General features: G+C 40.0%; 1 protein-coding gene across 8 annotated transcripts in view; it reads left to right on the top strand.

Moving 5' to 3' along the window:
- Positions 1-14,811, top strand: part of LOC113912299 (nucleoporin SEH1) — a 175,844-nt gene extending 161,033 nt beyond the window's left edge. For 6 of the 8 annotated variants that reach the window (XM_027575271.2, XM_027575270.2, XM_027575267.2 and 3 more), the window contains 5 exons: positions 2,429-2,548; positions 3,002-3,123; positions 5,815-5,944; positions 6,437-6,495; positions 14,379-14,811. In XM_027575271.2, the coding sequence (XP_027431072.2) occupies positions 2,429-2,548; positions 3,002-3,123; positions 5,815-5,944; positions 6,437-6,495; positions 14,379-14,520 (573 nt within the window). In that variant the 3' untranslated portion in view covers positions 14,521-14,811. Of the gene's footprint in view, positions 1-2,428; positions 2,549-3,001; positions 3,124-5,814; positions 5,945-6,436; positions 6,496-14,378 lie in introns of those variants that run through there. The other 2 variants (XM_027575268.2, XR_003516796.2) reach the window with 2 other exon arrangements.
- The last annotated feature ends 390 nt before the right edge of the window (positions 14,812-15,201 follow it).

Genomic DNA, 15,201 nt, shown 5'->3' with positions numbered 1-15,201 from the left:
ACGGATATCCACATGCAGAAGTATTAAGTTGGATCCTTACCTCACACCATATCCAAAAAGTAACTTGAAGTAGACCATAGACCTAAAACTATAAAATTCCTGGAAGATAACATAGTAAATATTCATGACCTTGGGTTAAGCCTTGGTTTCTTAGATATGACACCAGTAAAGCACAAGTGACAAAAGCAAAAATAGATGAATTATCAAAATGTAAAACTTGACTGCATCAAAGGATACTGTGTGAAAAGGCATTCCAGATTATGGGAAAAAATGTTTAGAAATCATACATTTAATGAAGGATTTGTACCCAGAATGTGTAAAGAACTCATACAACTAGATAATACAAAGACAAATAACCAGTTTAAAAAAATGGGTAAAGATCTGAATAGAAATAAAGAGGGGCTCCTGGGTGGCTTAGTCGGTTAAGCGCCTTCCGCTCAGGTGTTCATCCCAGCGTCCTGGGATCTAGCCCCGCATTGGGCTCTCTGCTTACCAGGGAGTCTGCTTTTCCATCTCCCTCTGCCCCTCCCCCCTACTTGTGCGCTGTTTCTCTCTCTCTCAACTAAATAAATAAAATCTTAGAAAGAAATCCAGTGTTCAAATAAAAACATAAACACAAGTGTTCATAGCAGCCTTATTCAAGATAGCCAAAAAGAATAGAAATAACCCAAATGGTCATCAACTGATAGATGGATAAACAAAATGTATACCCATACAATGAAATATTACTTGGCAATAAAAAGGAATGAAGTACTAATAACATGCTACCACATGAACCTTGAAAACATGCTAAGTGAAACAATCCAGACACAAAAGGCCATATATTATACGACTCAATTTGTGTGAAATGTGTAAAATAGGTAAATCTGTAGAGACAGAAAGTAGGTATGTGGTTGTTGGGGCTGGGAGTGAAGGTGGGGAGTGGGGAATGACTGCTGATGGTATGGGGCTGGGTTTTTTTTGGATTGTTGAAAATACTTTAAAATCAGATTGTGGTGGTGGTGGTTGCACATTCTGGAAATATACTAAAAACCCCTGACTACACTTGAAGTGGGTAAATTGTATTGTATATGAGTTCTATCTCAATGAAACTTTGAAAATAGAAAAACAAGGATGCAGGACTAGATTGTCTCCTGGGAATTTCTCCTTTCACACAGTACCTAACATAGAAATGAAACCTCTGTGAGATCTTTGATCTTTTTGTGTTCATCACTGCATATCTTGGACTGAACTCATTGCTTACCCCACTGTCAGGTCACATTTGTCAGTTGAATTCCAGACCTGAGTACTTAATTTATGTTAGGGGAGAAGAAAGCAAGGCACATCCTTCTGGGACCATTTAGGGAAGTACTCCCCCAAAAGCACCACTGTTGATGTATGTAATAGTGATCCAGAAGGAAGAAAACATTAGTTGGTTAGTTACCCGTTTCTTACAGTAAGAGATGTACATAGTAATATTCTGAAACATTGGTCAGTTTGAATGGGATTAAATGAGCTAATGAATGTTAAAGTTCCTATTAGTGTCTACTGTGTGTCACATACCGTACTAGTAGGTTGTCTCCTCCTCTTTGTTTATTTTTGGTGTTGGAAGACAGTGTTTGGTGGGATTTGTAGAGTACATGGTACTGTAATGCCCAGTGGTTCCAGATAATTCGTAGAGTTTCACCATTTAGGACATGGTTGTTTTTTTCATTTTTTTTCCCTTGATCTTCGCAGTGTCCACACCCTCTTTAACAGTGTAATTCCCTAATCTTTATGACCACCTCTCCTCCATGAGTATCCTGCCTTTGCCTCCACACCCTAAGACTTGCTGGCTGCATTGTTTATGTTCTGTATTGACAGAAATTGGGTCATTTAACAGTTTTAATGTTAAGTCCAGACTCAGAGATACTGATTAGTGGTTAATGTAGCTAATAGTATTTTTAACACTACATTCCAAAGAATTCCAAAGGAAACACTTAACACTGGTAAACTTTATAAAATACTATTTTTAAATACGACAACTTTCTCATTACTGAGCTTTTTACAGGTTGTACCCATACAGTTCACATATATAACTTTGAGGAGTGTGGTCGGTGTAACTGGTTTCAGGCCTCGGGCCTTTACTGTGTGGCCAGCAGAGGGTTCTATAAGCATTGCAATGAAAGACTGGATTGTGTTTCTGGGGTTGACCTTCCTCATTTAGGTCTTGTACTTGACAGCTCTAGAATTTTTTGGTAATGTAAATAGCATTTGCATTTTGAGGAATATGTTACATAGAGCCCTAAAGAAAAGTGTTATCTTGAATCTGGTATAATTTTCTACCAAAAGAATTGTTCAAATTCCTTTTCAGTTAGTGGCAAAACTAGCCAGTGCTAAACCATATACCAACTATATGGTATGTGAGGCTTAGTGTCTAAATTTCTTCCCTGGATGTGTTGTTTTGTAGGTCTCCATCACTTTTTTGCCCAGGGATAGAGGGGATTATGCTCAGTTTTGGGATGTTGAGTGTCACCCCCTTAAAGAGCCCCACATGAAACATACCCTGAGATTTCAACTCTCTGGACAAGTGAGTATTACACTGAACTTAAGTAAATTATTGTGTGCGTATATTAAAAACATTGAGTGAAACTGACATGGAAAACTGTCCTGAAAATGCAGACTATTTTCCTGGTATTATTCTAATTTCATTAATTCTGTTGTCTGGCCCTGTAATCTTAATTTTCTCATTTGGTTTTATTGATTGGCATGTTTGAGGTCTGGGTTTGGCTCTAGGAAATCTGTGTTTGACTTGATTAGGTAAGATTGTGTGTGTGTGTGTGTGTGCGCATGTGTGTGTGCATGTGCGTGTGTGTGTAACAGAAGCTGAACAGTAAAAAATGGAAGGATGCAATTTAGGGAATTTAAAAATCTTAAGTTTTCTTTTAAAAACTATGAAGGAACTAATAGAATTCAACATATTTTCCAAGAGTATTTATTTTTCCTTCCCCTGCCCTGTGATTTTTTTTTGTTTTTTATACAGAGTGTCAAAGCAGAAAATGAGTCTGGAAGTTCACAAATTTCCACAAACTCCCTCATTAAACTAGATAATTTAGTTAAGCCCCGAAGACAAGCTGTATCAGATGCTTCTGCTCCCATACCAGGGTATGTTGGTTTTGTCATTCTTACGACGTTTTTTCTAGTACTTTATTGAGATATAATTACATTCAGTAAAATGCTCAGTGACCTACATGCATTGCTACCACTCCAATCAAAATAGAGAATATTTCTCTCACCCAGAAAGCTCTTACGTATCCCTTTGCAGTCAGCCCCGCCCTCACCCCAGATTTATTCTGATCTATTGCCATGGGTTAGTTTTGTTGAATTTCATACACATACACACTCCTTGAGTCTGGCTTCTTTCACCACACATGTTTTTGGGATTCATTTGTGTTACAGAGTATATATGTAGTTTGTCCTTTTCATTGTTGAGTATTGCTTTATGTGAACATATCACAGTTGATTCATTTTCCTGGTGACATTTGGGTGGCTTATCATTTGGGGCCATTATAAGTGAAGGTGCTGTGAACACTAGTGTATGTGTATTTTTGTGGACATATTTTTAAATTTCTTTTGGATAAAAATACCTGAAGAGTAGAATTGCTGGGTCATATGGTAAGCATGTGTTTAACTTTAAAACAAACTGCCAAATAGTTTAACCAAAGTGACCATACCATTTTATGTTCCCAAAAACACTGTATGAAAGTAGATTCTTAAAAACTTTTTAATTTTTATTTTTTTAATAGTTTATTTATTATATTTTTTAGTAATCTCTGCACCCAGTGTGGGGCTTGAACCCACGACCCCAAGATCGAGAGTCACGCATGCTCCTCTGACTGAGCCAGCCAGGCACCCCTTAAAAACTTCTTAAAATGTGTTTTTTATACCAGCAGCTTACGCAGCTCTAATTATAGTATTTAAGTATTTTACCTAATAAACATGTTTCTTGCAATCCTTAATTAACTAATGTTTAGATCTAACTTTGTTCTGGAGGAAGACACTTGTAAGAAAAATGTATGTTAAAATACCTGCTAAATTTAATACACATGTTGTCATTTATTTTCTAATGGGAATAAATAATGCATTTTGTAAGAAATGAGGCTCCTTTAAAGATTATGTGTTCTAACTACACTCTTTTGATGCTACTTACTCATTTGTTCATCTCCTCTTTACGGAGCGCACATCATGTGCCAGGTAGCGGAGGCAGAACTGCCCTAATCCTTGCCTCCAGGGGCTTTATCTCCCAGAGAAGGAGCCACATCACAAATGGCTTGGTTACAACCCATGGAAAGGACTGGAAGGAAATAAACGGGAAACATGGGAAACATGACAGAGGGAGTTTGATGTGTGCTACCCGGCAAGAGCCTCCCTGAAATGGGACCTTTAAGTTGAGGAGGATGAGTGGAAATGACGGAGGTGACGAGCATAGGAAAAGTTCCTGGCCCTGTAAGACCAGGTAGTGGGGATTGTTGGCCCTTGAGGAACCAAAGGCAACATAGAGGCCTAGAGCCCAGAGGGAGGGAGAGTAGTGTGAGGTGAGGCCAGAGGGCTGGTGGGGAGAGTTAGACTGTGCAGGGCCTCTCATGTCACATGTTAATTTGGGGTTTATCTGGGAAGCTATTGGAAGCCATGAGTGACGTGATCAGATTTGAGTATTTATAGAAAAATCCTCTGGCTGTGGTATGGTGTGATTAGGAGGCAAGAGTAGATACGGTAAAACAAGTCAGAAGCTTTTTTTTTTTTTTTTAAGATTTTACTTATTTATTTGACAGAGACCCAGCGAGAGAGGGAACACAAGCAGGGGGAGTGGGAGAGGGAGAAGCACGCTTCCCACCGAGCAGGGAGCCCGATGCGGGGCTTTATCCCAGGACCCTGAGATCACCACCTGAGCTGAAGGCAGATGCTTAACGACTGAGCCACCCAGGCGCCTCATCAGAAGCTATTTTTAAGTAGTCCAGGACTAAAGCAGTGTCAAGGAAGATGATGAGAAATGGATAGATCTGAGAGGTATATAGGAAGGAAATTTGAAGGACCTAGTGAATGGGTTGAGTAAGGGGGCTTCAGAGAGAAAGGGAGTCAAAGTTGGCTCCCAGACAGAAGTACAAGTGGAGGGTCAGGTCTGAGAAGAAGGATCCCAGGTTTAGTCTGTATTTGTGGCGCCAGATCACTGTGTGGTGATAGGCATGTTGCCCAAATGTTCCGTGTGAGCTGAGAATGAATATCTGGGAGTCACACGGGTGGGGTTGCTGGAACATCGAGCTGGGATTGCCTAGGGAGGCTGTGGCTAGAGCAGTTAGGGATGTCCGGGGCCAGGCCACAGGGGACAGCAGCATTGGTGGTGAGGGAGTGGGGATGAGCCTGCACAGACTGAGCCTGGCATCAAGGTCACTGCCATCAAATGCTGCTGAGAAGCCAGAGCTTGTGTCCCACCGTCAGGGTAGTCTTTCCGGAAAAATGGAGATCATCCAGTGAAGTGAACTAAGGTGACAGGAGCACCTGCATGCACAGGGGGTGTGAGGCAAGTGGAGAGCCAGTCCCCAGGGAGAAAGGGGCAGAGGTGGTGCTGTCATCTGTGTCCTGTCCCATGTAGCAGCTGACCCTGTACGTTATCAGAGTACTGTGCCGGGCGTTCTGTCTTGATACAGATTAATGAAGTTGCCATTACAGAACTAGTTTCCAGCTGAGTTGTGAGAGAAAATACAAATCAAAACACAAAACACTTCCTTGTTGAATATATATAAATTGTTTAAATTACTCTGGATTTTAAATAGTTGACTTTTAAACCTGTTTCCAAAGCAGACAGCTTGACTTGACACACCGCGGAGTTTATGCCCCAGAAGATGTGTATCGGTTTCTGCCTACTAGGGTTGGGGAATCAAGGACATTGAAAGTCAACTTGCGAAATAATTCTTTCATTATGCACTCCGTAAGTTGGAAATAGTACTGGGGGTTTTGGGAAAGCGGATGTATTCAACTATTTGATAAATATTTTCCTGATAATTTAGAAGCTTGTTTTATAAATAATACTTGTTATAATATTGAGTTAATTTTTTAAATGCTTTATACTGTATTTGAAAAGAAGCTCATGGGAAGTTCATGACCCTTTATCTGAAAATTGAAAATATTTGGCATTTGTTTTCATATTTTCATTTTTAAATTTTTTCTGAGTTGTCTTATTCTTCTGTACCATCACACCAGCATATTTCTGGATTACATTTACTCTAGTCAGAACTAGAGTAAATTCATATTAGAATTATTTTAAATGTGTTTCCATGAGCATTTATTGTCTTACCTAATTTTGTGGCTATACTTAAATTTACTAAATACCTTTAATTAAAGAAATGCATGGTATGTTTTAAAGTATGCTCAAATACCTTAACTTGCATAACTTAATAAAGTGTTTCATATTAAATTCCAGCTCAAGTTTTTAAGTCCCAGAGAGCCTTTCTACGTCAAACATTCAAAATATTCTTTGAGGTGAGTTTATCATAAATCAAAATATTCTCATCCTAGATGTGCAGGACTGTTTTCAGGACTTCAGGATTTCTCCTGGGAGTTGAGACTTGTGAACTCTCCCCACCTCCATTATAGCCCCTCATCTCCATCACCAGCACCACAGAGCCTTCCTTGTCAATTAAAAAAGAGCTGATGAACCTGCCAGGAAAGCATTTTGTGACTGCCCACAAGTGTGCTTTACTATCTAGCAACCCAAATTTTGTGAGAGGTTTTGGATTTAGCATGTGATTCCTGTTACCAGGTATTTTGCCCGTCACATAAATACATAGAACATTAATTATCTTGTGATTTAGAATAATTTCTTCTTTTTTTTTTAAGATTTTATTTATTTATTTGACAGAGAACAAAAGCAAGGAGCGTGGGAGAGGGAGAAGCAGGCTTCCCACTGAGCAGGGAGCCCAATGCGGGGCTCGATCCCAGGACCCTGGCAGACGCCTAATGACTGAGCCACCCAGGCACCCCTAGAATAATTTCTTCTTTAAATGTTATTTTCACTGTGCTAAGGATCAGGGAGTTAAATTTTCAATAATTAGGGACAAAAACCTTCCCAGATTAATTGGGAAAACTTTAATATGATATTTTTCCAGTTTCATTCTTCAAATACCCTGTACTTTTTTTTTTTTTTTTTAATTATTTGAGAGAGAGTGAGAGACAGAGCACAAGCTGGGGGGAGGGGGAGGGGGAGAGGGAGAGGGAGAAGCAGGCTCCCCGCTGAGCAGGGAGCCTGATATGGGGCTTTGGGATCATGACCTGAACCAAAGGCAGATGCTTAACCGATTGAGCCACCCAGGCACCCCGAAATACCCTATTCTTTTTAAACCAGGGCCTTGTTTTCTTGTCATCCTTGCTACTTTTTGTTTTCCATATGATCTACATTTTTTTTTTTTTATATGATATATATTTAGATTGAAATCTCAAACTGGGTTGTCACTGTTACTTAGAATTTTAATAGTAGGGTTCTATCAGACTTAACACTGAAGAATAATTTTATCTCCATCTTTGAATTTTTAATTAAGCCATTTAATGAACTATAAACTTTTATTTTAGTATTAGGTGATTCTAAAAACATGTTCTGTTCCATGGAAACTTGGACCACCCTGTAAACATTCTAGGACTGCCTCTGAGGCACTAAGACTAGCAGAGCCATACTCTGGAAGGTTACCCGTATCTCTAGATACTGAAAAGAGGCTGTGGGGGGAGGCCCGTTCCCTCGCCGCTTTCTCTTTTCTCTCTTCATCTCTTCCACATCCCCTCCGAGCCTCCACCCTGTAAAACCTGATCTTCATGTACTTGAGGGCCCAGCGCTTCCTTTCCCTCCCAGGGACTGACCTCGAGCATAAACTGTGCAAATTAAACAATGAGTGTAGCTGGAAAGTTATCATAGACCTCATCTCTCTAAGCCTCAGTTTCCTGGTCTGTGAAAGAGAGATGACAATGCTCCTGGCAGCATGGACTCCTTAGGAGAAGGACGTAAGCGATGTGCAGGTGTGCGCGCCTAGCCCTAGGAGGCACTCAGCAGGCGGTAGCATCTTCGGCAGTACTGACAACACCGTCCTTTCAGCCGGCCTTACTGGCGGGGTCCATCGGGACCAACCCCATGGATTAGAATGGAACACCACAGTTTTGTGTTTGTGCTTTCCCTTTAATCCCTTCAACAGCCACATGGAAGAGAAAGGCCTAAGTTTTAAAAAGCTACTAACTGCACGTCTTTTGGCTTCTGCACTCTGAGTCCCTGACTCTCAGCAGCCTGCAGGCCTCCAATTAATGAGGCTTTGCTCTACTGATTTAGGACTGGTGTTGTTAGACTGTTTGTTATAGTAGGTGGGCACTGCTAAATACATGAGTAAGAAGACCAAGTGAAGTAAACCCTAGGTCATAGAAAACTTCTCTCAAGACCCCTCCATAGGCTGAAAGTTTACAGAAAGTTAGGCAGAAAAGCTGGTTTCTTTGTACTCCATAAGAATGACTTCTTTCAACTTTGGAGAAGAAGCAAAACTTTGCCACAGTATCTCACTTGAAAATTTTTACCACAAAACTGAAATAGTGCCGCCTGTTCTTGTAAGTGTTGAGTGCTTTTGTATTTATCCCACTTTGACTTTGGACAGGGACTCATGAACTACAAATGCTGGTTGAGAGCAACGGTTAGCTTGCTTGGCAGCTGAACAAAATCTGTTCTGAGAATCTGAGAAGCAGTTCCCAGCTTTTCATTAGTGATGTTTTTGTTCATTAGATCACTCTCTGCTCTATGACACCATGAACTCCAGCCTTCCAGAGTAATAATGTGACTTCAGAGGCATCTGTAGGGTACATGAGGTAATCCGTGCCTTACTTCAAATAGGGCAGTTGTGAGGCCTGATGGGGCTGCTCTGGGTAGTTCTTGCACTGAAACGTGAAAGTGGCCCGAGGCCTTTGGGATATAAACTGACTGCCACATAAATAGGAGAGCTTCCCCCAGAGGCCACAGGGGTTTTGCCTGGTTCAGAGGTGGGGAGCATGGATGTATGTTGGGGATATAGCCCTCTGAAAGGAATAGATTATAAAGAAGGTATTGGGGAAAAGGAAACCCTGATTATCCATTTTTTTGTAAAGTTTGTTTTGGGGGCTCTAGGTGATCCTTTCTGCCCTATCTCTGTAAAAAGAATTCATTTATGTTCCCACTTAGCCCTGAAAAGCATTCTTCTGTTAGCCTATTGTTTTATTCAAGTCTAATCTGCTGAGACGTTATAGTAGCGCATCTCCGGTGTCCCATGCACACGTCTGCATGCACCCCGCCTCTGAGCCTCCTGCTGCTGAGCTGCCAGACCCTGCTGTGTCATTCCATAGGGAAGGACGCTTCTCAGCCAAAGTCACAGCCAGGGACAGTGCTGTCACTGAGCTGTCATTACTTCTTACCAACACACAGGAACCAAGGAGTTTGTCACTTCTTTTCAATTTCTTTGATAATGATGGTACCTCAGCTGTGCTAACGGGCTACTTTTTTCCTGCAGAGTATTCCTTTACAATTAAAAAAAAAAAAAAAGAAGGAAATCTGGTTTAGAGACTTTGTCCGTTCTGTAGATGGGGGCATGTAGTTAAGGAGGTGGTCTAGAGCAGTCTTCCTCAAACACTGCCTCACTCTCGGCTGCGTCTTTGCTCTCTAACATTACTCCTCAGCTAGTAAGGGATTTTGAACTAGACCTGTCCTCTGGGTTCAGCATACTTTACTCTTACCTTTTCCCTTTTAAGCGTGTGTGTGTGTGTGTGTAGAGGAGAGAGAAAGAGAGGTTAAAGCAGTTTTATAGTAATAGTACATGTACTATGTTAAATATATCCATCTTGTAGCATTCTAGAGCTGTGTTAAATTGCACAGTTATATTTTTTTAATTTTATTTATTATGTTAGTCACCACACAGTACATCATTAGTTTTTGATGTAGTGTTCCACGATCCATTGTTCTCGTATAACACCCAGTGCTCCATGCAGTATGTGCCCTCCTTAATACCCATCACCGGGCTAACCCATCCCCCCACTGCCCTCCCCTCTAAAACCCTGTTTGCTTCCCAGAGTCCATAGTCTCTCATGGTCATCTCTCCCTCCGATTTCCCCCCCCTTCAGTTTTCCCTTCCTTCTCCTAATGTCCTCCATGCTATTCCTTATGTTCCACAAATAAGTGAAACCATATAATAATTGACTTTCTCTGCTTGACTTATTTCACTTAGCATAATCTCCTCCAGTCCCATCCATGTGGATGTAAAAGTTGGGTAATCATCCTTTCTGATGGCTGAGTAATAGTCCATTGTATATATGGACCACATCTTCTTTATCCATTCGTCTGTTGAAGGGCATCTCGGCTCTTTCCACAGTTTGGCTATTGCGGACATTGCTGCTATGAACATTCGGGTGCATGTGGCCCTTCTTTTCACTACATCTGTGTCTTTGGGGTAAATACCCAGTAGTGCCATCACTGGGTCATAGGGTAGCTCTCTTTTTATTTTTTTGAGGAACCGCCACACTGTTTTCCATAGTGACTGTACCAACTTGCATTCCCACCAACAGTGTAAGAGGGTTCCCCTTTCTCCACAATCTCTCCAATATTTGTTGTTTCTTGCCTTTGTCAGTTTTTGTATCTCAATGTGGTTTTGATTTGAATTTCCCTGATCGCTAATGATGATGAACATTTTTCATGTGTCTGTTAGCCATTTGTATGTCTTCTTTTGAGAAGTGTCTGTTCATGTCTTCTGCCTATTTTTTGACTTGATTATCTGTTTTGTGGGTGTTGAGTTTGAGAAGTTCTTTATAGATCTTGGATATCAGCCCTTTGTCTGTAGTGTTATTTGCAAATACCTTCTCCCATTCTGTGGGTTGCCTCTTTGTTTTGTTGACTGTTTCCTTTGCTGTGCAGAAGCTTTTTATCTTGACGAAGCCCCAAAAGTTCATTTTTTGCTTTTGTTTCACTTGCTTTTGGAGATGTATCTTGAAAGAAGTTGCTGTGGCTGATGTTGAAGAGGTTACTGCCTATGTTCATCTCTAGGATTTTGATGGATTCCTGTCTCACATTGAGGTCTTTAATCCATTTTGAGTTTATCTTTGTGTAGGGTGTTAGAGAATGGTCGAGTTTCATTCTTCTGAATATAGCTGCCCAATTTTCCCAGCACCATTTATTGAAGAGACTGTCTTTTTTCCATTGCATATTTTTTCCTGCTTTGTCAAAGATTATTTGACCATAGAGTTGAGGGTCCATATCTGGGCTCTCTATTCTGTTCCATTGGTCTATATGTCTGTTTTTGTGCCAGTACCATGCTGACTTGGTGATCACTGCTTTGTAATATAGCTTAAAATCGGGCAACGTGATGCCCCTAGGTTTGTTTTTCTTTTTCAACATTACCTTGCCGATTTGGGGTCTTTTCTGATTCCATACAAATTTTAGGATTGTTAGTTCCAGCACTTTGAAAAATGTCATTGGAATTTTGATCGGGATGGCGTTGAAGGCATAGATTGCTCTGGGCAGCGTAGACACTTTAACAATGTTTATTCTTCCGATCCATGAGCATGGACTGTTTTTACATCTTTCTGTGTCTTCTTCAATTTCTTTCATGAGTGTTCTGTAGTTCCTAGAGTATAGATCCTTTACCTCTTTGGTTAGGTTTATTCTGAGGTATCTTATGGTTTTTGGTGCTATTGTAAATGGAATCGTTTCTCTAATTTCTCTTTCTACAGTTGCATTGTTAGTGTATTAGAAAGCAACTGATTTCTGTGCATTGATTTTGTATCCTGCCACATTACTGAATTGCTGTATGAGTTCTAGTAATTTGGGGGTGGAGTCTTTGGATTTTCCACATAAAGTGTCATGTCATCTGTGAAGAGAGTTTGACTTCTTCTTTGCCAAGTTGAATACTTTTTATTTCTTTTTGTTGTCTGATTGCTGTTGCTAGGACTTCTAGTACTATGTTGAACATAGTGGTGAGAGTGGGCCTCCTTGTTGTGTTCCTGATCTTAAGGGAAAGGCTCTCATCTTTTCCCCATTGAGAATGATATTCACAGTTCTTTCTAAATTACATTCTAGTTTATTCAGAGTACCTGTAAATCTAAAGCAAATGATACAAATGTTTATCATAATACATTTTTAAAAACATGTTCTCAGTTGAATATGGAACAGTTCTATGTTCCATATTAAAATTTGTTAATGGTGGATCTGTCAGATTTATTTCAGGGTACTTTATTACTTTTAGTAATTCGTAAGTTATAAAGTCTCTTAAGTTGGCAAATTGTACATTTTTCTGGAATTCTGAAATGCTAACATGAAAGATAAAATAGTAGTTTTTCAGTGCTAAGGACTAGGTACCATTTTTTAAAAAGGCACATTAGCTTTGATACAGGAAATTAGGGTATAATGCATTTGGGGAAAATAACCCGGACTTTTAAAAACTGAGTGTATGTGTGTGTGCATGCATACATTTTTTAAATTCTGCCTTACCAGTTATATCCAGGGTAAGGGCTTTGAAATACTAAAAACTGTTTTCTAAATTTCTAGCCCAGTGCAGTTGTACACCCAAAAGCTAACACTGTTTACTGAGTTTTATCAGGAAATATATTGGAAACAAAAGCATCTATCAGTTCTGATTGTTAAACTTTAAAACATGTAGTTAATAGATGAGACTCGGGGATGAAGTACCTTCCCCTGAGGAAAGTCTAAAAGCTATAAATTTTCACTTAAGACAATTAAAACTAAAAGTCAGTGACATCACATAGGCTATGATAAAGTATATGTGGTCTCATTCACCACGGGAATAAAGGTATATTTATGAAGCTCTTGGGACCTAGTTTTATGAATAGAAATCTCCCAACATAATACTTCTTTTTTTTAAAGACTTATTTTTCAGAGAGAGAGAGCACGTGTAAGCAGGGAAAGGGGCAAAGAGAGATGGAGAGTATCAGAATCTCAAGCAGATTCCACGCCGAGTATAGAGCCTGACACGGGGTTTGATCTCATGACCCGGAGATCATGACCTGAGCCAAAACCAAGCGGGAGATGCTCAACCAACTGAGCCACTCGGGCACCCCCAGCATAATAGTTTTAAGCACAGGGCGCTCATTACCTGCCTCTGTATATAGTTGACCCTTGAACAATGCGAGGGTTAGGGGCATCGACTTCCATGCAGTAGGAAATCTGTGTATTACTTTTTTTTTTTTTTTTAGATTTACTTATTTATTTGAGAGAGAGAAAGAGAGAGAGAGCACATGAGAGGGGGGAGGGTCAGAGGGAGAAGCAGACTCCCCGCTGAGCAGGGAGCCCGATGCGGGACTCGATCCTGGGACTCCAGGATCATGACCTGAGCCGAAGACAGTCGCTTAATCAACTGAACCACCCAGGCGCCCTGTGTATTACTTTTGACTCCCCCAAAACTTAACTTGTAATGGTCTACTGTTGACCAGAAGCCTTGCCAATAATAAACAATTAAGATATTTTTGTATGTGTATTATGTACTATATTTATACAATAAAGTAAGGCAGAGAAAAGAAAATGTGATCAAGAGAATCATAAGAGAAAAATTCTATTTATAGTACTACACTTTTTGAAGAAAAAAAAAATCCGCAGGTAAGTGGACCTGCTCAGTTCAAACCTGTGTTGTTGAAGGGTCAAACATAATCTGAAAATAAATTTTCAAGAAAATTTTTTATAAAAGTTCTTAACAATACTGGAGCAGAACCTGTACAGTCCTGCCCTGTTACTGATGGGCATGGGACAGGTTGGTTTAATATCCTTCCCAGTTGAGTATGCCTGCTGGAGGAAGACGGGCAGGATATGTCAGGTGTTCTCTCACCCACCTCTGCAGACAGAACACACAGTTCCATACACAATAGAACAGACCTCTCATTTCCCTTCTCCTATTTTTTTGGATAGCCAGGAATGTATATGCAATACTATTTGTTTTTGTTTTGTTTTATTTTAAGATTTTATTATTTATTTGACAGAGACACAGAGACAGGGAACACAAGCAGGGGGAGTGGGAGAAGGAGAAGCAGGCTTCCCGCTGACCAGGGAGCCCAATGAGGGGCTCAATTCCAGAATCCCGGGAACATGACCCCAGCTGAAAGCAGATGCCTAACAACTGGGCCACCCAGGCGTCCCTGTGCAATATTAATTTGAATCCAGTTTTAGATTTTCCTTTCCTCTGTGCCAGTCTCTTATTAAATAATGGCATCAAAGAAATGAGAACCAAATTTAAGCTGAATGTAACAATATTAAGTTCTTTCGTGAAGATCGACTGTGCTCTCTGCCATACATCGTGTTTATTATTATTGTGGCAGGTGATGCACTTGCTTGTTGTAGCATCAGGCCAGTGACCTTTCCTTTCTCTTTACAGGGCGCAGCATTACATCAACATGCCTGTGCAGTTCAGACCAAAGTCAGTGGGCAAATTTGAAGCTTTGCTGCTTATTCAGACAGATGAAGGCAAGAGTGTCGCTATTCGACTAATGGGTGAAGCTCTTGAAAAAATTAACTAGATACATTTTGTGTAAAGTAAATTACATAAGTTATATTTTGGTTCATTTTTTTACACTACGATATTCTTTTGTATATATTTTGTAAGATTGATTTGATATGTATAACTAGATTTTTGTTTGTTTGTCTTGAGAAGCTAATACTGAAGACCGGACTAAAATATCATGTATGTAGCCTACAGTATTGTACTTAACTTTACAGGGGAGAAGAGAATTCTATTTTTGCATTGATTATGATACTCTGAATAAATACGACATATATTTTAATGTGGTATATCCAGAAATAAATTTAATTTCTACTGAACCTGTCTTTTTATATGATGTCTTACAGAAATCAGAATATTGCTTTATTCTGCTAATTATTTTCTCAAGCTGCTGGGTCTGTTTTGTGATTTTTCCTTCATTACATAGCTTCCTTTCCTCTAAGAAATTCCTTCTCTGGTCCTTCTGTCTTTTAGCTAATTGCCCAGACTAGAAAGGAAGTGTACTTTTAAAGAAATTGTTTTTCTCCAAAGTAGGGGAATTCATATTCTCTGCAAATACATTGGAGAGGTTGATGTATTTTAAAATGGCATTTATTGTCATTAAAGCTAAACGGGACAGCTGCTCCAGAACCCTGCGTAGAAGGAATGCTCCACAAACAGGTGCTGGTGGAGAGGCAGTGAGTCGCTGAGGGGGCAGAAG

Source organism: Zalophus californianus, chromosome 14 (assembly GCF_009762305.2).
Source record: "Zalophus californianus isolate mZalCal1 chromosome 14, mZalCal1.pri.v2, whole genome shotgun sequence".
NCBI classification, from domain to species: Eukaryota; Metazoa; Chordata; class Mammalia; order Carnivora; family Otariidae; genus Zalophus; species Zalophus californianus.
The sequence above is the reverse complement of the archived record's forward strand: the minus strand, read 5'-3'. Positions and strand labels throughout refer to the sequence as shown.